Raw genomic sequence first — 27,140 nt, 5'->3', positions numbered from 1 at the left:
AATAAGAGATTTAATAAATGCGGAATAAAATCAATTTCGAAAATTTCTATACAGGACATGTGGAGGCTAAGGAAAGTATTGATCCCATTTTACCCATTTGTGTCATCACAAAAATATTCTTTCCAAAAGTCAAATCTAGATCCACAAATGAACCGATATGTTCAGTAAAAAAAGGCCATATGCACTGGGGTTCACATATTTGGTGTGTAGGTTCTTGAAAAGTTAGAGTCCAATTTCGACAATTTCTGGGCGTTAGATGAAATACATTGAAGGTAATCTATGCGCAAAGGTATTTTCTGATTAATTTCAGTTTGATTTGCTTTCTTTTAAGAGATCGTCTCAGTATGACCATGCGAAAAATCACTGATTTTCGCGATTTTTTTTTTTTTATTGAGTTTTGTTTTCAAAATTTGAAAGGATGTTTACTAAAGTGTATACTATCCGATAATGCAACAAAAAAATCGATTCTTCTGAAAATTCACACAGACGATCCCTTAAGTGAAAAAATCAGATGAGATTTAAAAACGTATTATATCATAAGTCTCTAATAAGAATATTTGGGTAACCTCACACACCGAATTTGGCTGAAATCGATCAAGTAGGAGATATAGAAATTCACCTTAAGATGGGCGGCTCCACGCCCATTGTTCAATTTTTTACCTGCTTCTATACCATCTTGGCTATGAATTTTAATAATTGTGCCGCATTTATTCAGTGAGTTATCGTACTTTTAGCAATTTTCAACATAACTGCTACATGGAGATTAAGCGTGGTTATTATCTTATATTATCTATCATGTTGCGAGAGTATAAAAAGAACTCGTTAAAAATCCAAAATAATGAGTCATTTTTTAGTGACATACCGTAAGAACATTCATTTTTTTTAGAAAAGTGCTCGATAGCTATAAACCAGAGGTTAAATGAGGTGTAAAGGTAAACATATTAAGAGAGCCTAATCTTGTAACTGCAGAATAATCAAGAAGCAACTAGATGCCCTCTGCTATTAATATGCAGTAATTAGTCAGCTTGTGTCTTAAGTTGTCTCTGGCAGGCTATAAAGACCTCTTTTCACCTTTACTTCTTTCCGAAGATCTTCTTTTGTGATATGTGGAACTGCGGTTGCATCTGCTCGGTAGCAGTCACTTCCTTTACCAGATGGTTGGCTATATTAAAAGCTAAAAACTCCTTCATATTCATAACCAAAAACTTTTACTTAAAATATCAACAATAGAAAATTGCCATAAAACGTCAGACTAAATGTTCAAATTGTTAAATTAATATTTCGTGTATATGAATCAATTTCAACTTTCGATTTTCAAAAATATATATTTTACATAAATATATAAACCAAAAACTATACTCATACCCTCGTATATGTACATAGTGCACTCTCTCTTATGTTCTGATAAATGTACGCGAAAGTAAATACGTACATATTTCACTAACTTTATTGCTTCTGCCATCTACTCCAAATACTGCCTTCGATGCCACTTGCCAGACAGGCGCCAAATCAAATTTGCACAAACTCTATTAAAATTTCATAACATCAAGCCATTGGCAAAATTCCTTCTGCATGGTCCCTATTTGAAAAACGCAAATGCTCGTAGCACCAGAAATACTTCAACTTATCTCCAGTGCAATATGTTCCAACAAGAACCTGTAGAATTACACTCCTTCCGCTTTTGGTAATACAACAACACTACCCACATTCAAATCACTGCACCTACAGCGATAGTTGGAAAATGCATACCAAAATGTAGATATATGTATATGTATTGTATATAAGTTTTTCACGTTATCCGTACTTTGCTAACTCGCAGCGTTCAACGTAGAAAGACAATCAAATAACCTAAACTCCGCTTTTATGAAAAATGGCGCATAGCGGATAACTCTGACAGTTACTGGAATGTGTTTTAGAGGCACAACAAACAGGAAAATGCCATGAGTTGCAATTCAATTTCCTCCCAACAGCAACCGTTTTTGCGTTTACTATAGAGTTTACGCGCGCAAAAAATAGCTTTAAAAACTTTTCTAATACGAATTTCTTTCTTTTTCTATTTCTCTTTTTTATGTTTATTGGACACCACACTTTTATTTGTACACAGTTCGTACGCAAATCATTCAGCCTCCGGTAGACACCACCGTTCTGCTGGGCCTCAATGCGACACTGCAATGTACAGTCTCTAGTGATCCAACAGTGCCATATAATGTCGACTGGTATCGTGAAGGTCATCCGACTGCCATCAGTAACTCACAACGAATCGGCGTTCAATCGGACGGCACACTCGAAATACAAGCGGTGCGAGCCTCCGATGTGGGCACATATCAATGTGTGGTGACCTCGCCAGGCGGCAATGAGACTCGTTCGGCACGTTTAAGTGTCATCGAATTACCGTTTCCACCGAGTAATGTGAAAGTGTCGCGTCTCGATGCGCCCAACCAACGGACTATCAACATTTCATGGACGCCGGGCTTTGATGGTAACAGTCCGATACTGAAGTTCATAGTGCAGCGACGGGAAGTTTCCGAACTAGGTAAGTGTGCAAACATAAAAAGTTATAGTTATTATATATATTTATAAAGCTAAACACTTTGAATATAAATTTACTATATATATATATGTATATGGTATTAAGTATTGGGGTTGCAAGCAAGGTGTTGGATTAGTTCATGCAAGCATACCATGCTCATATGCAATGTGTATTCACTGTCTCTTATACACATCTAGATGTGTATAAGAGACAGGTATATGGTATTAAGTATTGGGGTTGCAAGCAAGGTGTTGGATTAGTTCATGCAAGCATACCATGCTCATATGCAATGTGTATTCATATGTGTGTTTTTAGCCGATTTCATATTTATGATATATGTAAATAATTATTTTTCGGTTTACAATGTTCGCAAATATTTGAGGATAAAGAAGTGATGTAGATATATTCAAACTACATTTATTGACATAAATATTTCATTATGATTCGAACGAGATATATTTACGAGCTCAATAAAAATAGAAAAATATTAAAAATATATATTTTTACCTGAGTAATCTTGCGGTCATTAAATTTATTTATCATTATGCTTGTTTGCCAAACATAAAACGTCGCCATGTGAGAAAGACAGTAGGCCGCAGTTTCACTACAACGCAAAAAACACAGCCACAAATCAAATTGCAAAAAATAGTTATATGGATACAGGGTCAAGTCTATCGTACAAAAGTATGTAAATAAGGAATCAATCTATTATCAACATAGTTGTATTCACGACAAAGTGTAAGAACTCCCTAGTAAAACAGCAAAATAGTGATGTTAATTTTCCATCTGCAACTATATTTCCCAATCAAAACCTAAAACAGTCAAAAAGCATCAGATCTATTCCATTATGCATCAATACTTTCTCCCTAACGATTTAGTTGCCTGCAACAAAAGACCAATTTGAAGTGCTCTTTGGTATAAAAATTTAACTAAACAGTTAATATAAAAAGTTGTGTAAATTAGTTTATAACTAATTTATTTTTATTTCATGATATTATTATTTTGAGATCATATACAAGCATCATTACATACATAAGAGCACTGTACAACATATTGCACCAGACCTTCATCTAGATATGCGAAAGTTAATTCATAAACAAATATAGTATTATTTTTAAAGCATAAAGTTAGTGTGAAGTTTGATCGATATATTCAGCATGAGGTTAGCAAACTTCATTAAAGAAAACTGTTATAATATATAATATCTTAAGGTTGAGGCCTATGGCTCCGAATTTCGGTAGTAAATTTTGACTCGTTGTTGGATCGTATATCTTTCCATGATGAAATAGCAAACCTTACTCAAGAGGAATATCAACAGAACGGGAAAAATATAGTGTCGTTTGCTATACTTATTAACTTGAGAAATTCAAAGACTACGTTAACCGAAAACTTTTACTTCTTTTATAATTCAGATGGAGGCTTGGAATCTTATCTATTTTAGCTATCATGTCATACTAATATTCTCATTTTTTATAGTCGTAGACACCGCTTACGAGGTTATAGTCTTGTAGGCTGTTTCGTTCTTTTCATTGGGAATTTTTTTACATGGAGGGATGTTTCGCTTTCTCCTACTATTACCAGAAAGATATACGATCCAACAACGGTTTTTATTATCCTATCTTCTAAGTTGGTTCGAAGTGAAGACAGTGTGCTGCATTTTATTAAAATCGGTTCAGTAATTTAGGAGTCCATCGCGGACAAACAACATGACACATTCTTTTTATATATAAAAATAAAGATTAGTTTAAGGTGATATCAACTACAACTAGGTGAACAAAGCCATTGTACTCTGACTTAAACTTAAAACTGCAAGTGAACATTTTGCAAAAGTTAAATTCGTTTATTCCTTTGTTAAAAATAAAAAACATTTTCCTCGAGTGAAGAACACAGGAATGCAGTCAACATAAGTATACAATTTTTCACGTATCAAAACATAAACATAGAGACATACATACTCGCATCATACGATCACAAATTTTGTTTGAAATATGAAATTATTTCCATGGTATGGCCTAAATTTTCGTTCTTGATTTCGAAACTGGAAACGAAAAATAAAATGGATTCCAATTAAAAACTGATTTAACGCAATGCTACACATCTTGCCCCAAAAGCTCGTGTATAGTAGTAAACATAGCATTTCAGAAATGTTGTTCTGAAAGAAAAATTTCATTTCACCACAATTGGTAATTTGGTGTTTGATTTTCGTTAGAATTTTTTGAAAACACTCGTACATATTTAAGTATGTGCCGACCAGCAAGTGTAGTCTGCATTTCTACTTGTATAGTACACCAAACCCAGAAATATACAAAAATTTTCACAAATCAAAATTTCGTTTTTTCTTCTCTTTCTTTTTTGCACAAACAAAATATTATGTATTTACACTGAACACTCACACGCATACTCTGGCACGTCTACTCACGCCAATATACTGAAACTCATATTCTAAAATCAACAACAAAATCAACTCTGGGTGTACACTGAACTATTGACGCGCGTCTGGCTAAACATGATTTTCAACATAAATATATCTGCTATATACCACATTTAAAAATATCCTATTTACACCCTTTCCTTCCCCCATCCTTTCCATAAATATATCAACTTTAAATTTGTTTTCTTTTACAATTCGAATATGAAATTTTGCAATCGTTTCCGAACCACTACCAATTTTTTTTTGGATAATTACCATACTTTGTTTATATTTCTGTACATATTTATTAAATTATACTGCGGTGATTGGCTTTATATAAATTTGTATGATTATTTTTATTTTTTTATTATTTCTTCTCTAAAAACTGCACTAATACATTTCGATATACACACCGCTATCGTTTCAATTACTTTTTTTTAACTTTACTACTTCTCTTATATGTTATCCTTTACCTTCCCTCTCTATATAACTATTTTCTTTTCTCCCAAACCTCTCAATTTATCTCTCACTCTATCTCGTCTTCGAATCATTAACAATCACAGAAAAATTCGTAGGTCCAGTTCCAGAACCTTTACTCAACTGGGTGACGGAACTGAGCAACGTCTCTGCGGATCAACGTTGGACTCTATTGAAGAACCTCAAGGCAGCTACTGTATATCAGTTTCGTGTGAGTGCCGTGAATCGTGTTGGCGAGGGCTCTCCCTCAGAGCCCAGTAATATAGTGGAATTGCCACAGGAAGGTGAGTAATTAAAAAATAGCATGTCTAAATATAAAAAAATTTTTAGAAAATTATTTAATCAAGTATTTAAATCATTTTAAGTTCATTGATTTTCATAAATTATTTTTTTCACTTTTAATTCAACTCACTTCTAGAAATAGTTACATGTAATTCTTAAAATGTTGCACATTAGCTGACCTATTTCCAAAAATCAAAAAAATAAACTTCAAGATTATTTCAAGACTTTTGTTAAGGGTTCCTCGTGTGAAAAACAACCTTTTTTCAACAATTTTTTTTTTTTTCATATAAAAAAATAAAATTAAAGAAATATTTTGTTAGTTTTTTTTTTTTTGTTTTTTCTTACAAACAGCCACTATTATCAAAGAATTTCTGAAAATTTTGGAAAACCCTATTTTAAACTCAACCTCGAAAAAAAAGATCATTTAAGTTAAAAAAATACGAGTTCAAATCTTAACTGGAAAAAACTAAAAATTTCAGTGAAAATTTGAAAAAAATCCTTCTTCTGTGTCTTTAAGAATTTTATCTCGAACACAAGTGTGGCATCTTGTCAATCGACGTCAAAAACATAGTTTCGAGAAAACCGCGTTTAAACACGGCGCACTTAGTCTGGCTAGCCACGCACAAGTTCTCAACGCTCTATCTCCGGAACTATTACTCGGATCAACTTAAAACAAAAACTCAGACAGATCTAGAGATGTTGTAGAATTTAATAAAATAATAAAAAATCGGTTTTTTAAACCCTAAATCCATATAATACCTTAAATATATTAAAACCAATTTTAATTGTTACAATTGTTAAACCGTTCATTCATAGGGTCTGAATTTGTCATCTACATTAACTTATTTTTCTTCGAATCCAATGTATATACATTTGTTATGAATTATTTATATTTATGAATAATTCGAAAACGAAACGAATCGTTGTAATGTAAGAAAAATTTCCACCTTGAAAGAAGAAAACTTTTTGAGTCAACACCATCTACGTAGACCGAAGGATAGACATAAAAAAAATGTACACAAATTGGCACCACAAAAATCTTCTTCTGCATATTTTAATACGTCCCGGAGACACTTCTTCAACTCTGCTCTGTGTAAAAAAATTTGAAGATACAGTCAAATCGTGATAGCATTTAATAGAACCACAATCCTCTGTGCTAAATAGTAGCGGTTAATGAATAGGTTAAATACTTTATAATACTTTAGGTATTGTAATTTCCCACGTATTCAATTGTTATATAATAGGAATTCAGAATTATAGTTGGCTTATATATATAGAGACACCGTAGACACCTCGACGCACTTAAGCTTTATCTTAACTAATATTACAAAAGATAAAAACGGGATGATTTCGAATAATTATGTTTTTTTCTTTTTACGTAATCATAATTATTATTCTAAATAATTTTTTGCGCAATGTTGAAAATTTGTTTTAGATTTAATTTTAAAATCGTTAAAATTTCTTTATAAACAACGCTAACACAAATATATTAACGCTATTGTATCCCTCTTTGTCGTTATGCGCCTAAAATATTCCGGCTGTGTAAAATAATTTGTAGAATTACCGCTTCACCGAGGTACATACATATTTCAAGTGCAAATATTATACTAAATTTACTAGCAGCAACTTGCTAATCTTATACATATTTCCCCTACCCCTTTAGCACCTTCTGGACCGCCTGTTGGCTTTGTCGGTTCAGCGCGTTCAATGTCAGAAATAATTACCCAATGGCAGCCACCACTAGAAGAGCATCGTAATGGACAGATACTTGGTTACATATTACGTTACCGACTCTACGGTTACAACAATGTACCCTGGACCTATCAGAATATAACCAATGAAGCACAACGCACCTTCTTAATACAGGAACTTATTACTTGGAAGGATTACATTGTGCAAATTGCCGCCTACAATAATATGGGTGTTGGTGCTTATACAGAAGGCTCCAAAATCAAGACGAAGGAAGGCGTACCGGAAGCGCCGCCTACATTTGTCAAAGTCAGTGCGATTAATTCGACTTCAGTGCGCGTAAACTGGACACCACCAAATCCACAACAAATTAATGGCATTAACCAAGGCTACAAATTACAAGCCTGGCGCACGGAAATTATCGATAGCGAACCGCGCGATATTGAGGAGCGCATGATTACGGTGCCGCCAAGTTTACTCGATCCATTAGCTGAACAAACAGCAATAATGACCGGTTTGGAGAAGTTCACTGAGTACAATATTACCGTGTTGTGTTTCACAGATCCCGGTGATGGTGTTAGCAGCTATAAAATACCTGTGAAGACAATGGAAGATGTACCCGACGAGATAATGGCATTACACTTTGACGATGTATCGGATCGTTCAGTGAAGGTACTCTGGTCACCACCCAGAAACACAAACGGCATTCTTACAGGCTACAGTGTAAGATATCAAGTGAAGGATCGCCCTGATACACTTAAGGCTGTCAATCTAACTGCCGAAGATACGGAACTTACAGTCACACAATTGCAAGCCACAACACATTATTGGTTTGAAATACGTGCTTGGACAAAAGTTGGGGCCGGGCCAGCCAAAACTGCAACTATACAGTCGGGCGTGGAACCGGTTTTGCCACATCCACCAACTAATTTGGCACTTTCGAATATTGAAGCGTTCTCCGTTGTACTTCAATTTACACCAGGCTTTGATGGTAATTCGTCTATAACCAAATGGAAAGTGGAGGCACAAACTGCACGCAATATGACTTGGTTTATAGTTTGTGAAATCTCTGATCCCGATGCAGAAACTCTCACTGTTACGGGGCTCATGCCTTTTACTCAGTATCGTTTAAGGCTTAGCGCTACAAATGTCGTGGGCACATCGCAACCATCGGAATCTACTAAGGATTTCCAAACAATACAAGCTCGACCGATGCATCCACCTTTCAATGTAACTGTACGTGCCATGAGTGCCACACAATTGCGTGTGCGTTGGATTCCTTTGCAGCAAACCGAGTGGTTCGGAAATCCTCGCGGATATAATATAACTTACAGGCAGCTGGAGAGCGATACGCGGGTGCCGGCAAAGAGCGTAATGATCGAGGATCACACCGCGAATTCACATGTGTTGGAGGGACTGGAAGAGTGGACGGTTTACGATGTGGTGATGAGCGCTTGCAACGACGTTGGATGTTCAAAGTGAGTTATATTTATTAAAATTTTTGTACATATTTGATAAGGTACTGCAGTGTGTTTATATATAATATACTTTTATTTAACATTTACTATTTTCGACTCAGGCACAGTACTGTAGCTACTGAGCGTACACGCGAAGCTGTACCCTCATATGGACCACTTGACGTACAGGCTAACGCCACTTCTTCCACAACAATTGTCGTACGCTGGGGTGAAGTGCCGAAACAACATCGAAATGGACAAATTGATGGCTTTAAAGTCTTCTACGCTGCTACCAACCGTGGTGGTCAAGTATTACATAAAACTATATCCAACAATGCCTCCTTCACCACTACACTTACTGAACTGAAAAAATTCGTCGTCTATCACATACAAGTGCTCGCTTTTACCCGTCTAGGAGATGGTGCCTTGAGTACACCACCCGTACGTGTACAAACCTTTGAAGATACTCCTGGGGCGCCATCAAACGTTAGTTTTCCTGACGTGTCCTTTTCAACTGCACGCATAATATGGGACGTGCCTGATGATCCAAATGGCGAGATACTTGCATATCAAGTTACATATTCTCTTAACGGTAGTGCCAACTTAAATTATAGTCGCGAATTTCCACCATCGGATCGTACATATAGAGCAACACAGCTGCTCGCCGAACGATATTACATATTTAGCGTGACAGCACAAACTCGTTTGGGTTGGGGAAAAACCGCTTCGGCACTTGTCTATACAACAAATAATCGCGAACGACCTCAACCGCCTTCGATGCCACAGATTTCCCGTAGTCAAGTTCAGGCCCACCAAATAACATTCAGTTGGACCCCTGGACGGGATGGCTTTGCGCCGCTGCGTTACTACACCGTACAAATGCGTGAAAATGATGGTCCTTGGTCGCTTCTACCAGAACGTGTCGATCCGGCGCTCACTTCTTACACGGCTACAAACTTGAAACCATATACCACGTACCAATTCCGCATACAAGCCACCAACGATTTGGGGCCATCCGCTTTCAGCCGGGAGAGCATCGTTGTGCGCACTTTGCCAGCTGCACCATCCTCAGGCATAGGTGGTCTTAAAGTAGTGCCTATTACAACCACATCAGTGCGTGTACAGTGGAATGCTTTGGAGACAGCAATGTGGAATGGCGATGCAGCCACCGGTGGATACCGCATTTTGTACCAGCAATTGGCAGATTTCCCAACAGCGCTACAAGCTACCCCAAAGACGGATGTTATGGGCATTAATGTGAATAACGTGGTACTCTCAGATCTGCAACAGGATCGTAATTATGAAATTGTTGTGCTACCGTTCAATTCACAAGGGCCCGGTCCGGCATCACCCCCAGTTGCTGTATACGTTGGTGAAGCTGTGCCGACCGGTGAACCGCGTGCTGTGGATGCTGCGCCCATTTCTAGTACAGAAGTACGTTTGCGCTGGAAACCGCCAAAACAAAGCATGCAAAATGGTGATCTTTTAGGTTACAAAATATTCTATCTAGTTATTGACTCACCCCAAAAACTAGAAGAGGGACGTAAATGGGAAGAAGAGATTGAAGTGGTATCAGCAACAGCGACTTCGCATAGTTTAGTATTCTTAGATAAATTCACAGAATATCGTATTCAACTACTGGCCTTCAATCCGGCTGGTGACGGACCACGGTCGGCGCCAATTACTGTAAAAACCTTACAGGGGCTACCGAGTGCACCACTCAACTTACGCTTTGAAGAGATTACAATGCAAAGCTTGAAAGTGTCTTGGGATCCACCACGGTTTCCTAATGGTGAAATACTAGGCTATCTAGTCACCTATGAGACCACTGAGGAGAATGAAAGTAGGTTTTGAAAAATGTAAATAAAAATATTTTACACTAATACTTTGCACCATTGTATTGTTTACAGAATTCAGCAAGCAAGTAAAGCAAAAAGTTTCCGGCACATCCTTAAAGGTACAAAATCTTGAAGAGGAGGTCACTTACACCTTTACAGTGCGTGCACAGACAATCGAATATGGTCCGGCTATTAGCGAAAACGTCACCACTGGTCCACAGGAGGGTTCACCGGTGGCGCCACGTGATTTGATCCTAACGAAGACATTGAGTAGCGTAGAAATGCATTGGATTAATGGACCATCAGGACGTGGCCCCATACTAGGTTATTACATAGAAGCGAAAAAACGAGGTAAGCGGATTTTTATTCGATCATAGAATATTTAAACTTTTTTACAATAGTTTTTAGATAGTGATTTCAAAAAAAAATGGTGAAAGGAGTAAATATTGTACTTAAAATGTTCATGTAGGATTACTCAGTCTTCAACTTGTATTAAAAACAAAATATGTTCACTTATAACAGATAAAAAGTTTCAATATTTGAACTTGATTTCGATAGATTAGTTTTTATGACAGCTATATGGAAAAGTGTTCCAGTCTGTTTTTTTTTTCGGAGGTTGTGAACATATCTTGTCAAATAAAAAAAACGTTTTCTGTTATGAACTTAATTTTGATCTATATAATTTATACAGAGATTATAGCGTTCCTTGGATAATAATTTTTGCAAAGTTTCGGCGATTCCGACAAATGAGCAGCTTCTTGTAGAAAAAAGAATATGTCCAAAACTTCAGATCGATAATTGAGGGGCTAATTCGCGTATAACAGTATCTGAAGTTTTCGTCTGGGTGTTACAAACTTCGTGACAAAATTAAAAAACTCTGTTCAGGGTATACAAAATAACAAAATAATCGTAAATCCCAAGTATTTTTAAGCAATAGCCACCACTCTTTTGCTCTATCTGATATAAAAGTAAACTATGTAGTATTATTCCATAATAAACTTGATATAAAACATTTGCTAAACTCACACTTTATATATATATATATTTTATTTTGTAAGTTTAATCTCTGTATATCTTTGCTCTCTGAATCCTTTCAATCCTACAAAAAATAAAAACAATACAAAACGCTTAAGTAGAAAGAGGAGAACCATCTTTTATTTGTAAGTACTTGCGTGAGTGCAAAATGTCATAACTAAATTTATATATAACAAAGCACTAACTAAGGCACATCCACAAATATATGAAAGTATTTACACAATTAAAATTTACTTAAGAAAAAAACTTTTATTTTTTTGTATATCGTTCTTCTATTGACTTCCAGCTTCAGCTGCATTTAAGGCGCATAGTTGTTAGAACTCTGCTTCCGGCGTAGTTAACCTACAAAATTTCTTTTTGTGAAACTATATATTACACTGTGAAACATTTTTGGGATTATTGTCTGGGGGGTGAGAAATTCCAAGTCAGGGTGATACCATCACAATTTTTTCCTTATGTTGATGTTTTTTCGCTTAGTTGTAACATTTTGGCAAAAAAAACAAAAAAAAAAAACCAATTTCCGAGAATGCTCTTAACATCCTTGCGACAGAAACATCGTGGTTATTAGAACTATGCTTTTCCAACAAGTCACTTTTAATCAGCTTTCGTATATATGGACCATATAGTACGCCTGCTTGGAAAAAATTAATTTGTTAAGATGGAAAACCATGGGAAATAAGGAAAAAATTTAAAAGGCTATAAAAAAAACTGACACATACGAACGCCAAACCCTTTGCGGTTTTTACTATACTGACCTAGTACCATCACCCTGACTTAGAATTTCTCGGACTGAGTCTTTGAATAAAGTAGCTACTCAAAAGATAAATAATATAATATTAATGGATGATTTGATCACCAAATAATGCTAAAGTAACGCTAAACGCTAATTTTTGCAATTTAAAAGATAGATTCTATAAAGCTGTTGTCCTTTAATTCTCATAATATTAAATATGCATAGCTTACACATATTTTCAGAAAGAATTTTAATTTTTATAAATTATTCATTTAATTTATCTAACACTTGTATATTATTTATGTAGTGAATCACAAAATAGTCCCATTAAACTAAAAACAATTATTATTTTCCACCCAGACGACTCCCGTTGGGAGACAATCGAACAGACAAACAGTGGCACCATACAGGACTTCACAGTTAGCTATCAAATTTTATTACCATCCACTGCTTACACATTCCGAGTGATTGCTTACAATCGCTATGGTATTTCATTCCCCGCCTATTCTAAGGATTCGATTTTGACGCCATCGAAGTTGCATTTGGAATATGGTTATCTGCAGCACAAACCATTTTACCGACAAACTTGGTTTATGGTTTCGTTAGCAGCCACTTCAATCGTAATCATTATTATGGTTATTGCAGTGCTATGTGTGAAAAGCAAAAGTTACAAATATAAACGTGAGTTTTCTTTAATTTTTAATAGAATATAGAAATTATTTGTTTCATTACATAAATTAGTGACTTTATATATATGTATATGTTTTTTTCATTTTTTTCCATTACAGAAGAAGCACAGAAAACCCTTGAAGAGTCCATGGCAATGTCTATTGATGAACGACAGGAATTAGCACTTGAATTGTATCGCTCACGACATGGCGTCGGTACTGGCACGCTAAATAGTGTTGGTACTTTGAATCGCAGTGCATTAGGAACGCTGGGCAAAAAATCTTCTAATCGACCGCCAACAAGTTTGCAATTAGGCAAAAGTCCGCCACGTCCATCTCCAGCGTCTGTAGCATATCATAGCGATGAAGAGAGTTTGAAGTGTTACGATGAGAACCCGGATGATAGCAGTGTTACAGAGAAGCCATCAGAGGTGAGCTCCTCTGAAGCATCGCAGGTAAAAATTACACAAAAGTCAATCGTCTAATTTTATTACATTATAAGTAGTTAAATGCCATTTGAATTTTTGGCATCCAATTTCTTTTTTTCTAATATTAACAATAAGATGAGAGACATTACTTATAAGTAGGGAGAGACTTATTTGTTTTGACTATTAAACTCTCTCAAAGTGCAGGGAGACATAAATTTAAAATATGGAGAGATTAACAAAATTTAAATACTATTGTGTATGTTATGTTCCGTTATGTCCGATTATTTGTTTCGTGTTAATCTTAAACAAAAAATGCAAAACGATTAATCAGTTTCAATATTTTTCTGTTTTCACATTATTATTCATCACACAGTTCATATTAAATGGAAACGTAAAAACTGAGTTCCATATACATATGTACAATTCAGAATATGAAAAAAAAAACATAATTTGTTATTGCAAACATTAATGTCCCGTAAAACGCTTAAAATGTTCAGTTAGCTTTCACTTGCCTAATACATAGGGCTCACTTCAAATATCCATTCAACTAAACTTTCTTCATGTCTATTTATTTTTCAAGCTGAGATTGATAAATCCTCTGGAAGTCAGATAAGTATGTACATACGTGGCTTAGATTATTATAGCCGTGACAAAGCTGAATGCCTTATAAATAACATATATATAACAGTTGAATGAGAATGTGTTGCTGATTATTCATTTAAAAATTGTGCTCAGAAAAAATGTGACAGTTTCAATTGATTCATCCTGACTCAAGATAACTTACATACACATATCAGTATCGAATATTAAACTTAACTATGTTTATATATTTTTCTGTTCTTTTATCATTTTTTAAATGCTTTTATTTTTAATTTTCTGTTTACACTTAACTATGTTGTGTATTATTGCAGCACTCCGAGAGTGAGAACGAGAGCGTGCGTTCCGATCCACACTCGTTCGTCAATCACTATGCCAACGTGAACGATTCGCTACGACAATCGTGGAAGAAACAGAAACCAGTACGCAACTATTCCAGCTATACCGACTCTGAACCGGAAGGCAGTGCAGTTATGAGTCTTAATGGTGGTCAAATTATTGTGAATAATATGGCCAGATCGAGAGCACCACTGCCTGGTTTCTCCTCCTTTGTTTGACAATCAACGGAGTTTTAACTTAAGCATTCAATATTTAGTAATATAGTAAAAACTAGAAGAAGTAACTAGCAACTAAAACATGTATCAATTCACAGGAAAAGAAATTTATGCGCAATTGAACTGACTAGTATGTTAACAATTAACAGTGTTCTGAAAACTGTTATTTTCATGTGACTACAATTTTAGTTTTAATATTATTGAATTAATTACTTGTTTGTTAATTAATATTTTGCATAAGGTTCTTATAATCGATGTGCTTGTGCGTACAAAGAAAATAATAGAACTATAAATACGTTAGCTCCGCCGATATAAATATTTCACTTAAAAAATACCGTTACTCCTATGCATAGTAATAAGACACCGTATATACATATGAGATGTATATGAGCGGTGTATAGGTGCATGCAAATCCATAATTCTATGAAATAGCAACGGTAAATTGTGATAAGTTTAACTTAGCATTTTAATCTAAAATTAGTGTTAAAACATAAATTTAAAAAAATGAAGGTTAGACAAGGTTTCTTATGCTACTATATTTTCAATTAAATGTTTCGGTAATTGGGTGGTATGAATATTTTACAGCTGTAGGCAATACAAACGACACTGTCACATTAYATATATATATAATAGTATTGAATTGCAACAGTCCCTTATTTTCGTCCATTAGCAAACTATGTACAACGTTGCGGATACTTTACTAATTGACTAAATTAAGAGCCTGTCTAAAACGTTTATAAATATGTTTGGTAAGACTTTGACATACCTAAAGATCAACTTAATTAACATAAGTCTGTATTAATTTATTTTTCGTTAGTACTGAGTATGATTTTTCAAAACAAATTTTTTCATTATATAAAATTGTATGCCACTTATGTATTAGAGAACAATGTGTGGACTGGCAAATGCATTTCTTACTGGCATTGCTGCAATATAATAGAATACTTAAGACTCATATAAGAAATAATTGGGCACAGCTCGATAAACATTTGGATTTTCTTGTTTGCTTCTTCTTGTTTAATAGTAATTGTCAGACTGTGGAACAGAGTTTTATAAATAAATTATACCATATCCTTTGGTACGAAAAATTTGAAGCAAATTTAAATTTTACGCAGCATCAATATAAAACCGAAAATGTTGACMTTTCAATGCAAAAACATAAACAAACGACAAAATGTATGCCAAAAATTAAATAATTCGTTATAACAATAACATATGTATAATTAGTATATTTTGATTTTATTATAAATCAAAGAAAAATGTATCTAAATATTCTGTAAACTGTAGATATTCATGTCTCTCAATTCCGGTGTTAAAATTATAAATTAGACTTAGTTACAAATTTTTTAAATTTCAGCCTTTTTATATATTATATATAAATTTTTTTACACTTTATTTATATATGTATATATACAATATGCTACTCAGTTGAATTATTTATTAGCATTTAGCTTAACATAATTTTAGTGGACTGTAATCTCATTAGTTGTACAACTAATTGAAAACAAGAACTGTAAATATTTTAAAAATATACTTTTACGAGTATTTTTAATTTAAAGTAGCTAGGTATTTCAATTTCACACAAACTCGTATCGCTTTCATCTTAGTTAACACGTCCTTATTCCCTGCAAGTGCTTTGATGTCACTAATATGATATAAGTTTTTAAATAGTTTATGCTTATTTTTATAAAATTGCTTTGCAATAAATAATTGTATGTATTTCACACGAAATGTTAATATAACAAAATTCGTAATTGATAATCTTTTGCAAAACCCTTTAAACCTCTTTGTCCACACCAGAATACACCTACACCTAAACTCACAATGGCAGAATTTCATCTGCAATTTTAGTATGTCTCTTGTGTAACAAAAGATTAATGATTTAAAGGGGTATTCTAGTCTAGAAGTCTAATTTTGGGCAGTTTTTTGAATTTTATTAAAAAAAACCAAAAAACATTTCTACTATCCATTTTTTTATGGTGTTTTTATTGATATCTTAAGAATACAGAAAAAAAGATTTACAGAAAAATATTAAAAATTAAAATAATTAGAAAGGGGGGAGGTGTATACTTTTTACAGGTGTAAAAAAAAGGCGCATCCTGGTGACATTAATCCTGACTCTCCTGGTGGTCTGAACAAAAATATCAAAAGAAATTCTTAATCAGTAAGGGTGCTAAGGATGTTCCCTACCTCAGGGAACACGAAAAATTTTTTTTTTGAAAAATGGCGACTGCCTGAAAATAAAAATCATTTTTTACGCTTTTTTTTTTTTTGAAATTCCTAAATTTTTTTAAAAATAAAACAAAAATTTTGACACGATGCTGGTAGGAACGATAAAGGATTATATAAAGGTGCACAAAAAATTTCAAGTAAATCGGTTGTATAGAACTTGAGATAATGCCAGTACCGTGTGGAAAAAAGTAGTTTCGAGAAAAACGCGTTTAAAAAAGTGAGTCAAATTTCAAGCAGCGTAAGTCATTTATTAGTGCACTACGTACTGCGGCACTAAAGTAACTGGAGCTCTTAAAATAATTTTAATTTTATAAATCCTTTGGATATGTTCTTAAGGGTCTAAACTTTAAGTATATGAAAAAAAAATCGAATTTTTCAAAATTCTAGAGTAGAATACCCCCTTAAAAATCAATAACTACAACTATTGTTAATTGAAATTAAATGGGTACTATTGCATTTCAAAAAAGCAAATAAAATTAATAATAAATGTAAGTATGCAAGTACATGCTCATGAAATTAGTATATATAAAATAATGTATACATTAAAATTGATCCTGTAGCACCACAGTGCACACAATTACACATAATAATATTATATTTTTTCTAAACATTCGAAAATGTAGGAGTACAAAATAACTCAAAAATATTTGGAGTTGCCTTTAAAACTGTAATTATAAAGAACTTTAAATCAATTTGAAAAAATTAAGAGCAATATCTAAGTATTTGCATTTGTGTATCTACGTATTTCTTAAACATATAATTAATGTCACATTTCAATGGACTGATTAATATTATTACACACTAATTTTTGTAAAGTACATATAAAAGTAGTGAATTTACAAATTTATTTCGCTCAATCTATTTTTATATAATGAAATGATTTTTGACGTACTTTTATACACTGCCTCCTTTTGATATGCCAACGACATTCAAATTAAATTAATAAACGTACATTTCATATACAGTTAAGCACTATTTATTTTTAACTCAGTAGAGAAATGCGCTGATCTTAAATATTAACATAGTTAGAGTAGGTCAAATTTAATAGTCAATTAAGTTCGTTAAGTGAGATTGAATAATTGAAAGAAAAAACAAAATAAATGCAGAAATAAGAACAACAATCATTCAATATTAATTAAAGTAATTTTAAATTAAAAAAAAAAACGCACGAAATTGCACTGATTTGTCGACTCTAACATTGTATGCATGTATGGTCCTTATATAATAAGTTAGTAATAAAATATTTATAAGTTAAGCGCAGTTAAAATGCGATAAAAGTATTAAATTGTACTTGAAATAAAAAATTAAAATAAATTCGAAGAAAAATACTTAAAAAGATGTTTACTTAAATTAATTTGGCAACGGTTAAAGTATACACTTCTTATATTAATATCGATGTATATAACAAATATAATTTAACAATACAAACAAAAAAAAGTATTTACTATAGGTTTTTCTATTGCTGAATAAAAGTTCTCTGTATCCCACTTAAATATTGGCTTTTCGAGAGATGTTTTTGTTTTTGCTGTCAAATAGCTCAAAAACAAATTTTCAAAAAGTGAACGTAGCACCGCCCTCTAGTAAGTTTAATGTACATATCTCCTAAGCCACTAATGCTATAATAACCAAATTCGCCCAGAACAAATATAATAAGAACTCCTACCGACAGTGTAAAAATGGATGAAATTGGAAGATAACAACGCCACTCCCCATATAACGGTACTTTTAAAAATTACTAGAACTGCAATAAATCAATCTAAATACACCAGAGACATTTAATTTTACCACCGAGATGGTATGAGAGAGCATTATGGGAGCCGATGTGAACATCAGACGATGGGCGTGGCACCACCCACTTTTTGGGGAAATCACATATATCGACCAAAACCAATAAAACTTTACACGATTAATACATTTAGTGTGACACCATTTCACCAAAAATTGTTCAAATCGAACAAAAACTGATCAAGTCCCTAGGTACCGAATATGCGGATCCCAGTATCTGTAGTTAACTTTTGATCGAAAATAGCCGTCAATGTATGAGATATTTATATAATTGAAATTCAGAAATAATCCTTCTCTGACAATGGTGTGTCTGTAAGTTAAAAATAGGTTGAACCGTTAGGTTAACCTCCATATAAACAATATACATATTTTCGAATTTCCCGGTGACTTTGTACCGCATTTATTGGTGAATATGTGAGTTATCTCAATGAAAATGAGAGGGAGTTTTACTCATAACAGTATATATTTGTGGCTAAAAAAGATAAATTAACACGAAAACTTGACCTAGCCTCTATATAACTAGTATCATAATTTTCGAACAGCCGGCTGTCTTTACTCCATATGATTGGTTTTTTAGTATGTGGCATGTTAATAGTATGCGGTATTGGAAAAAATATATCAAGTCGGTTCGATACAATCCAAATTCCTATATATTATATATAATGACAGACAAGGCAATATACTCTTGGAGAAAATAATTCGAGCTGCAGAACTAATTCTACAAGAGTTTATGTACAGCTGCTGGCGTACGCCGATGATATTGATATCATTGGCTCAAGAACTGCGCCATTAGTTCTCTAGTCAATTGAGAAGTAAAGTCCGCCYTCGACGGCCGAAGACCAAACTCTTTAAGTCACTCAATACTCCCGTCCTGCTATATGGTGCATGGACAATGACAACATCTGATGAGTCGACTTCTCGAGTTTTCTAGAGAAAGGTTCTGCGAATGATTTATGGTCCTTTGCACGTTGGCTATGGAACGCTGGGCTGTATGAGATATTCGACGACGTCAATGTCCTCCAGCGAATTAAAAGACAGCGGCTACGCAGTATAGGTCATGTCGTCCGAATAGACGAAAACACTCCCGCACAGAAAGTAGTCGCCGCATTATCCGCCAAGAAAGGCAGAGGAAGAGGAAGACCTCCACTCCGTTGGAAAGACCAGCTGGATAAGGACCTGGCGTCGTTTAGAATCTCTAATTGGTCCCGCATTGCGAAAAGAAGAAACGACTGTCGGGCTGTTGTTAACTCGGCTATTTATAACAAACCTTATGTATCAGTATATAGTAGGAGTTACATACTATATGTGTTATATAAAATTGCTAAAATTTCGATCCTCTTGTTAACGTTTGACACCTTAAAGTATTTCCCGGTTTTATTTTTAGCAAGTTGTAAAATCATAAAATATTCGGTTGCACCCGAACTTAAGCTTCCTTATTTGTTTAAAATAAAGTTTTGCTAACTTGTTTAATATTTTTGTGTGTTGACATTTAAAATGCAGCTCTGAGTCAGATACTTTTACTATAGATAACCTGCACATCTACTGCATGAGATAAATGTCAGTCAGTTTTTACTACATATTGGAATTGTAAATTTTTGTTGTTGAATCGTTCATCGTTTATAATAAACTTTCTTATAACGTTAATAACGAATTATTATAGGAAAGCAGAGAATTTATGAAGATATAATGCATTTCCAAGGTTACGCGAATCAAGTAGTGCACCACTTTGAAGAGAATGATGATTCTCGTTCAAATCACTATGACCCAACCGTATACGACAGTGAAGAAGGTAAAGAAATCAATTTATTTACATTAATTTGGATTTTCTGTAACTTAATTCATTTACACAGATACTGACGATGCGAGTGAAACGGAATTTCGAAACAACAGTCGTAGCAGCAACGCTACAAACACAACAAACGGTGGCAGCAATCACGAATTAAAAGAACAGTATGTCGCAATTTTAATTTTTTATACAAAAAAATAAATTTATATCTTTTAATTTGCAGAGTTTATCAGCACAAATTAGCCATATTGAATAAACAACGAGAAGAACTAAAACATCTCGTACATCCTGACTATGTAAAGCGGTTAAAAAAGCTTGAAAATCAGTACAAAGAACGCTTAAGACTGAATGAAATCCACAGAGAATATCTAAAAGAGTGTGTTGAGAAAGACTATCAAGCAGAGCGACGAGCAGCGCTTAAGGAGTATGAAGAGAAAAAGGTAACTAATATTACTCTATCATATTCTTATAATTATCCATAAATTATTTATGTCATTCAGATTGATTTGAAGGAAAATATTCTAGCCGATTTAGAAGAAAGGAAGAAGCTCATAGAGAATGAGCGGTACAATTTGGAGCTTACGAATGACTCAACGGAAGTAAAACCAACAGTGACGCGCAAACTACGCAGGCGACCAAATGAACCCGTTCCAGTAGTCGAAAAACGACGGAAACCTACAACTGGTCAATTACTTGTATACCTGTTGGACGACAAAGAGATTGATAGCGATATGAAGGCTATACAGAGAGGCAAGATATTAGCAACTAGTCTGTTAATAAAACCTATATCTATATGATAATTAATTTTATATAACTTTTTTATTGTAGCAACGCAACAAAATGGTGTCGGAAACGTTCCTTTTAGTAATCTGCAACAGGGAGGTTTACTCTCCGAAAGTACAAATGCAAACGCTGCCACCAATATTGAAACACGTATTGAAGATGGAAAACTACTGTATCAAAGGAGATGGTTCCATAGAGGCCAACAGGTTTATGTTGAGGGCAAGGATTTGGTAAAATTCGCAGCTACAATTACCGCCATAGGCAATGAAGTGGTAAGTAATACTTTTATAATAAAAATATATTTTTCAATAACATTAAACATCATCATGTAAATTAAATGCAGGTATGGGTCAAAAAGACTAACGATAGTAAAGTCAAAATTAATATGTCTCATTTGGCTAAAGGCAAAGTTAGTATTAAGCGACGCGCCAACTGATCCAACGCCAAAAGTGGCGCTTTCAGCTGCAATCTTAACAAACATAACACTCCTTTTATGGTAATGACAACAGCAAATACTTGATAAATTTATACAAATTTAATAAATGTCATTTTAGCAACATGTAATTATAGATGTAGTATTTTATAATTATATCATAATGTATGTCTCGCAATAACTTATTTATTTTTCCAACAAGAAAAGTCGTATCTTTAATCAATAGTTAAATATAATTAGCCTTACACATGTAAAAAGATCAACCAACAATAAAAATTAGTTTATATTTATAACAAAAGAGTATTACAAAAATTCATGTTTGTGTAATTATTTTGGAATGGGCTGAGGTATGCTGAGACATGTACAAGTAAGGTATATGTTAACTGTTAGAAGTTGTTATAATAAATGGAAATTGAATTAAATGTATGAATCAGATATGATGTATAATATGAGGTTTGCAAGCAGTTCAAAGATTGTATACATATATAGGATAGATATAATATGTTATGAGCGCCAAAATGTGTCAAAGTTAGTGGTTGTTAAACTATAATAAAAATATTTCTAGACGAAAATTATTACATTTTCCCATTATGAGACGGCGTACAGGCCGCTACCAACAAAATATTAGATTTTAGTTTTTTTTCAATCTTTTGCTAAGCTCATGAATTCGGCGCAAATTTTTTCATTTATCTCTTCTACACCGGGAATATCTGGCATAATCCACGTATCATCCGTGCTCTCCAAAGCCTCACTGCATATAGGACAAGTTTTATTATTGACGTTCCTAGGGGGATAAATCATTTATAATCGAAGCATAAAATTAATTGTATGATTTTCAAACCATTGTTCAATGCATGGCGTACAGAAACTATGCGTGCAAGGCAGTATTACTTCCGTTAATCGGTCTAAGCAAATTGAGCACTCATCAACATGTTCAGAATGTGAACATGATGAAGGGCTATTTAGACCGCTTGAGGTTTCGCTGCTTGAATTGCGACCAATATTTACAAGGGAATTTACCCGCTCCATTATCATCGATGCGGTTATGTGGTTGTTTACAGCAGATGTGGCGCCTGCTATTTCATCATCTACTGGAGTTTGCGGAAGTGAACTTCGGCGTGAACACTACTTGAATAAGAAAAATTAGAAAACATAAATTGGTATTATTGTTTTCGTATACCAATTGATTTTCGCTTGACATTAAACTTTCTAGATGAGATTGAAAAGTTCTGAAAACGCACAGGAATTGCTTTAAATTAAGAAATTTATAACTCTCGATTTTCCTCGTCGAAGGGTCTACTTTTATGCAAGCAATTTTGACCATTGCTTTCCATAGCATAGATGTGTCTGTACCGCGTTTGACAAGGAATACCAGCTGCTTACCATTTGGGTCAATACACTTACGAGACCTGAAAATAAGTTAATTTGAAGATCAAGTAATTAACGATTATTTCGCTATAAAATAAATTCATATCCTTACAACTCATTTAAGTTGTCCAAGCATGCTTTAAATTCTTCATAGCTTAGAGAGTTTATTTCTGAGAGTACTTTGGCATGGCGAATAACTTGCATGTGAACGGCGTCCACAGTTTCTGGAAGGCTGCTGTCACTAATAGATTGAACTTGCCCCATTACACTTTATATTGGATTCTTTGTAATAAGTTATATGTTAATTATTTTGCAAATTTGTTGGCTTTTTGATTTCATAAAAATTTTAACACATCTTTGTACTATATTTCTCAAACCGTCCCTTGATTTCTTGCTAATACGTTTAGTGGAGAATTGACAGAATTCACAAACCGACAAATTAAAATTGACATTTCTGTTGTATATGTGTATGTACAAAACGAACTTCAATGATAAAGAAATATACAAAAAGAATGCAGCTCGCGTAAAAACGTACTCTACAAATGGGTATTTTTCGCTATTTACTACTGTAAAATATAAAAATTTTTAAAGAAATTTTATAAAATTATTGTTTCATAGTATGCATATCATAGAATGGTCCAATATGTTTTCCTTTAAGCCAAAAAATATTAATTCCCAATTTTCTATCACAGTGGCATTCACAATTTTGACATATACTTTATTATGATAAAATTTAAGGATAACAAGAGCAGAATAATCACCGTTGTTGTTGCACACGAGTTTCTTCTTCTCTGTAATCTAAAAGGGTTCGACGCAGTACCCCACCCCCTGGGAAGCAGAGGAAGACTTTCCACACGACTTTGCGTCCTAATAACTCTTCAATTTCGTATATATTTTACTTTGCTTAGATTAGTGTACTTTCCCTATAACTGTTTAATATCGCAAAAATTACTTTCTGATATTCTAAAACTATGCTTAACCGAAACCGTCGACTGCAAATTTTAGACGGCTTATGTGGCAAAAAAAACCATCAACATTCACACAATCAATTCAATTTGGCATATATTGGACAATGCCTGTTATATTTCGCGCCAAAAGTAACTGGTGTCAAATTTTCACAATTAGCAATAACATTTTTTCAGACACAGATCACTATTCCACTTTGTTAAAACACCGCATTTTAAAGATTCTTTTATTTTTTATTTACTTCAAAATAAAAAAATCCCGTCTGGAAAATCATTTATAACTAAGTAAGTGGTTACTAGAATATTTTTATATCCACTTTTTATTGTGGGCGTGCACCACGTCCGAATCCACCACGGAAGTCAACATCGGCAGCACCAGGACCAGCATCCCCCTTCTTGTCGGGTCCACCGGGCGCACGTCTGTAAGCAGTACGGTCCTCGCCGGTCTTAGAAGAGTCACCAGTACGAGCAGATGCCGCTGGGCGGGGACGCATTGTCTCTGAGCGTGCTGGACGTTTCAATGTGGCTGGCACAATTTCAGGAGGCAAATGCAAGTAACTGCGAAGGTACTCAATACCTTCGTTGGTCAAGTACCAGTAATAATGTCTCCATGCAAATTGTTCCTTAACCAGGCCACGAGAGTGGAGCGACTGCAATGTTTTGATAACATGCAAGTTGGGAATGGTCTCCAGCTCGGGGTGCTTGGGAGCATGGAAATCCTTTTTGGCAACGATGACACCCTCTTTGAAGAGATACTCGTAGATAGCTACGCGATGAGCCTTTGGCATAAACATTCTGAAACAAGAATGAAAAAAAAACAAAATCAATACACTATTCACTGAATTTCAATCAAGATCTATAAGTTTATTGATGTATCAATGACCGTTTTTAATGATTTGGTTGTAACCTCTTTATAGGAAATTTAATTATTCCGAATGTATTAGTCTTGAACACACATCAATTTATACATTTATGATCAGAATATTTTTCACAACCATTTTCTAATTCTGTACACATATCATTGTAGTGATTACACAGATTTTAAACGATAAATTTTAATATTTTTTACATACTTTAGCGTCTTTTATGGAGCAGTCACCGGAAAGAAAGGAAAGGATAGTTGACAGCTGTCATTTTGGCTATTCAGGCATTCAGCGCTGTTGTCATTTTTTTTCATTCAGCGCATTGCCAACTACAATTACTACCATTAATTGTGAATTGGTCATCGCAGATTTTTTCAATAAATTTATAAATTAAAAGATAATGAAAGCTTTGAAAAACTAAATAGACATATGACTGAGTATGTAAAATAAAACATATAAAATATATAATAAGAGAGGTGTACACAAATATTTTATACCCACCTTAATTATCTTTATTGACATAAATGCTATTGTGAATACTACTTTTCAATTACGTGCTACCAATTCACACACTCAAATTTCTTCAAAATCATTAATTACTTATGTACATACATATATATTTTTATTTATGTAATAAACGCAGAGACTTCTGGTGACTGGTTAACCAAGACCACGTAAAAATATAACTTAAGAAAATTACGAAAAAAATATATGTACATATAGCCCTGAACGGGAAATGTGCAAAATAATTGTTATTACGTCAAAGGATATCACACATTTTGTCAGGCGGGAAGTTGGCCATTTTTATTAATAGGTTATGTTGGGGGCAGAGCAAAGAATGGGCTGATTGAATAAATTTTTACATTGATGAGGAATACATACTTGAAAATTTATTTCAAGCAATTTTTTAAATATAAATATAACTTAAACACTGAACGATCGGCATAAAACTTATTAAAATCATTTTGTATGGTATATGGGAGAGAGGGAAGTATTGACTGGATTTTATCTATTTTTGACAATACTGCATACAATTAACCAGCCACAGATTAATAAAGCCCAAAGCAAATACAATCACCAATCATGTTTAGTAAAGTCAGCTGAACTCTCAAAAAATTTGGGACTGGGTCAAGTTTTTGTCCAATTTTGAATTTTTTTAAGCTCAAAGATACACTTTAATGATATACTGACCGATATATGCGGCATAAAAGTCACCAGGAAGTTCAAAAATATTTATATTAGGTATATGGGGGCTAGCGGAAGTATCGACCGGATCCAGCCCATTTTTGATATTGAGACTGACAATCATCAAGAAAGGATTCTCTCTTTTAGTTATATATCACAATGACCGATATTTTCATTAAAAAGGCAGCTATAGGCACTGAGGACCATATATTCGGTACCTTTTCGTTCGGTTTGGACAATTTTTTCCACAAGGTGACACACTACAAGGTCACTATTCGGGAAATGTTTTATCTTTCTACATTATTTTGTTATTGATTTATCACACTTTTAGTAGTTTTTAACAAAATCGTTAAATGATGACTGAGCGGAGTCATAATCCGATTTCACTTATTTTCACACTATAGTAAGAAGCGTTGAAAATATTTGTACTATGCTAATTTAGGTGATATAGCTTCATTGATTCGGAAGATATAAAATATGAACTTATTAGGAGGTCGGGCTGCGCCCACTTTTCAAAGAATTTCAAACCACATTACCACTTATAAATATGGTGCTTTTATTGTTCCTTCGTAATATCCCTATTATGTTGTTAATTTGGAGTTTCAGAAATTAATCCACTGGAGTACAATTTGTTGCACCCTGTATAGTCTTCTGCTCACATGCGTTAGCACTGATTACTTATTCACTGGTTATTCCATGGACTTTGATAACAAACTTTTACCGGTGATTATCGAATAAGACTTAAATGCTTACCTCATTGAAGAGCAATCAAATAAAAATTCCTTACACGTAAAGTTATGATTTATTTACCAGCTTAAATAGATAATTTCAGAGTTTATGAATACAGTTTGTACTGCAAATGGTTAAATTTTGCTTACCTAAACCGATCGCTATAATTTCATTCACCAAACTTTCAGTTTCAGTAAACTAAACAGTAATTTCACAAACTAACCTCAAAAGTGCTTGGCGGGTTAAAACCAATATGACATGTTCAACTTCTACAGCTTAAATCAACTAATAATATGATAAACAAACCGGTATG

General features: G+C 33.9%; 4 protein-coding genes across 15 annotated transcripts in view; 2 read left to right on the top strand and 2 right to left on the bottom strand.

Moving 5' to 3' along the window:
* LOC108972818 (protein sidekick) overlaps window positions 1–16,049 on the top strand; it is an 87,636-nt gene extending 71,587 nt beyond the window's left edge. For 2 of the 11 annotated variants that reach the window (XM_018940159.1, XM_018939685.1), the window contains 10 exons: window positions 2,105–2,533; window positions 5,504–5,701; window positions 7,258–7,275; window positions 7,363–8,866; window positions 8,968–10,688; window positions 10,756–11,034; window positions 11,820–11,843; window positions 12,812–13,132; window positions 13,240–13,574; window positions 14,459–16,049. In XM_018940159.1, the coding sequence (XP_018795704.1) occupies window positions 2,105–2,533; window positions 5,504–5,701; window positions 7,258–7,275; window positions 7,363–8,866; window positions 8,968–10,688; window positions 10,756–11,034; window positions 11,820–11,843; window positions 12,812–13,132; window positions 13,240–13,574; window positions 14,459–14,701 (5,072 nt within the window). In that variant the 3' untranslated portion in view covers window positions 14,702–16,049. Of the gene's footprint in view, window positions 1–2,104; window positions 2,534–5,503; window positions 5,702–7,257; window positions 7,276–7,362; window positions 8,867–8,967; window positions 10,689–10,755; window positions 11,035–11,819; window positions 11,844–12,811; window positions 13,133–13,239; window positions 13,575–14,127; window positions 14,161–14,458 lie in introns of all 11 variants that reach the window. The other 9 variants (XM_018940242.1, XM_018939846.1, XM_018940315.1 and 6 more) reach the window with 6 other exon arrangements.
* A 4,237-nt stretch (window positions 16,050–20,286) lies between these two features.
* On the top strand, window positions 20,287–21,730 carry LOC108975746 (sin3 histone deacetylase corepressor complex component SDS3). The gene is made up of 6 exons (XM_018944485.1): window positions 20,287–20,504; window positions 20,566–20,665; window positions 20,725–20,941; window positions 21,002–21,251; window positions 21,330–21,556; window positions 21,628–21,730. Exons 1-6 carry the CDS (start codon window positions 20,402–20,404, stop codon window positions 21,718–21,720), a joined length of 990 nt encoding a protein of 329 aa, XP_018800030.1. The 5' UTR covers window positions 20,287–20,401; the 3' UTR covers window positions 21,721–21,730.
* A 67-nt stretch (window positions 21,731–21,797) lies between these two features.
* LOC108975825 (RING finger protein 141-like) lies at window positions 21,798–23,551 on the bottom strand. Its single transcript, XM_018944606.1, has 4 exons — window positions 23,198–23,551; window positions 22,898–23,126; window positions 22,559–22,842; window positions 21,798–22,501 (listed from the first exon to the last, which is right to left on the bottom strand). The coding sequence occupies exons 1-4, from the start codon at window positions 23,347–23,349 to the stop codon at window positions 22,360–22,362; spliced, it is 807 nt and encodes a 268-aa protein (XP_018800151.1). The 5' UTR covers window positions 23,350–23,551; the 3' UTR covers window positions 21,798–22,359.
* Window positions 23,552–24,262: 711 nt separating this feature from the next.
* Window positions 24,263–25,198, bottom strand: LOC108975626 (40S ribosomal protein S10b). Of its 2 annotated transcripts, none has more exons than XM_018944295.1 (2): window positions 25,124–25,198; window positions 24,263–24,845 (listed from the first exon to the last, which is right to left on the bottom strand). In XM_018944295.1, the coding sequence occupies exon 2, from the start codon at window positions 24,842–24,844 to the stop codon at window positions 24,371–24,373; it is 474 nt and encodes a 157-aa protein (XP_018799840.1). In that variant the 5' UTR covers window position 24,845; window positions 25,124–25,198; the 3' UTR covers window positions 24,263–24,370. The 2 variants fall into 2 exon arrangements, with proteins under 2 accessions (XP_018799840.1, XP_018799923.1); XM_018944378.1 differs by lacking the exon at window positions 25,124–25,198 and adding an exon at window positions 24,958–25,052.
* Between the last annotated feature and the right edge of the window lie 1,942 nt (window positions 25,199–27,140).

This window comes from Bactrocera latifrons, unplaced genomic scaffold, assembly GCF_001853355.1.
Source record: "Bactrocera latifrons isolate USDA-ARS-PBARC rearing strain unplaced genomic scaffold, ASM185335v1 scaffold_0, whole genome shotgun sequence".
Classification (NCBI taxonomy): Eukaryota; Metazoa; Arthropoda; class Insecta; order Diptera; family Tephritidae; genus Bactrocera; species Bactrocera latifrons.
This window is presented reverse-complemented; position numbering and strand designations above follow the sequence as displayed.

Coding starts and splice junctions, on each gene's coding strand:
- LOC108975746 (XM_018944485.1), top strand. CDS start 20,402: ATGCATTTCCAAGGTTACGCGAATCAAGTAGTGCACCACTTTGAAGAG. Junction 20,666..20,724: donor AATCACGAATTAAAAGAACA/GTATGTCGCAAT, acceptor TTTAATTTGCAG/AGTTTATCAGCACAAATTAG. Junction 21,252..21,329: donor TATGAAGGCTATACAGAGAG/GCAAGATATTAG, acceptor TTTTTATTGTAG/CAACGCAACAAAATGGTGTC.
- LOC108975825 (XM_018944606.1), bottom strand. CDS start 23,349: ATGGGGCAAGTTCAATCTATTAGTGACAGCAGCCTTCCAGAAACTGTG. Junction 22,843..22,897: donor TGTCAAGCGAAAATCAATTG/GTATACGAAAAC, acceptor TTATTCAAGTAG/TGTTCACGCCGAAGTTCACT. Junction 22,502..22,558: donor ACGCCATGCATTGAACAATG/GTTTGAAAATCA, acceptor TTATCCCCCTAG/GAACGTCAATAATAAAACTT.
- LOC108975626 (XM_018944295.1), bottom strand. CDS start 24,844: ATGTTTATGCCAAAGGCTCATCGCGTAGCTATCTACGAGTATCTCTTC.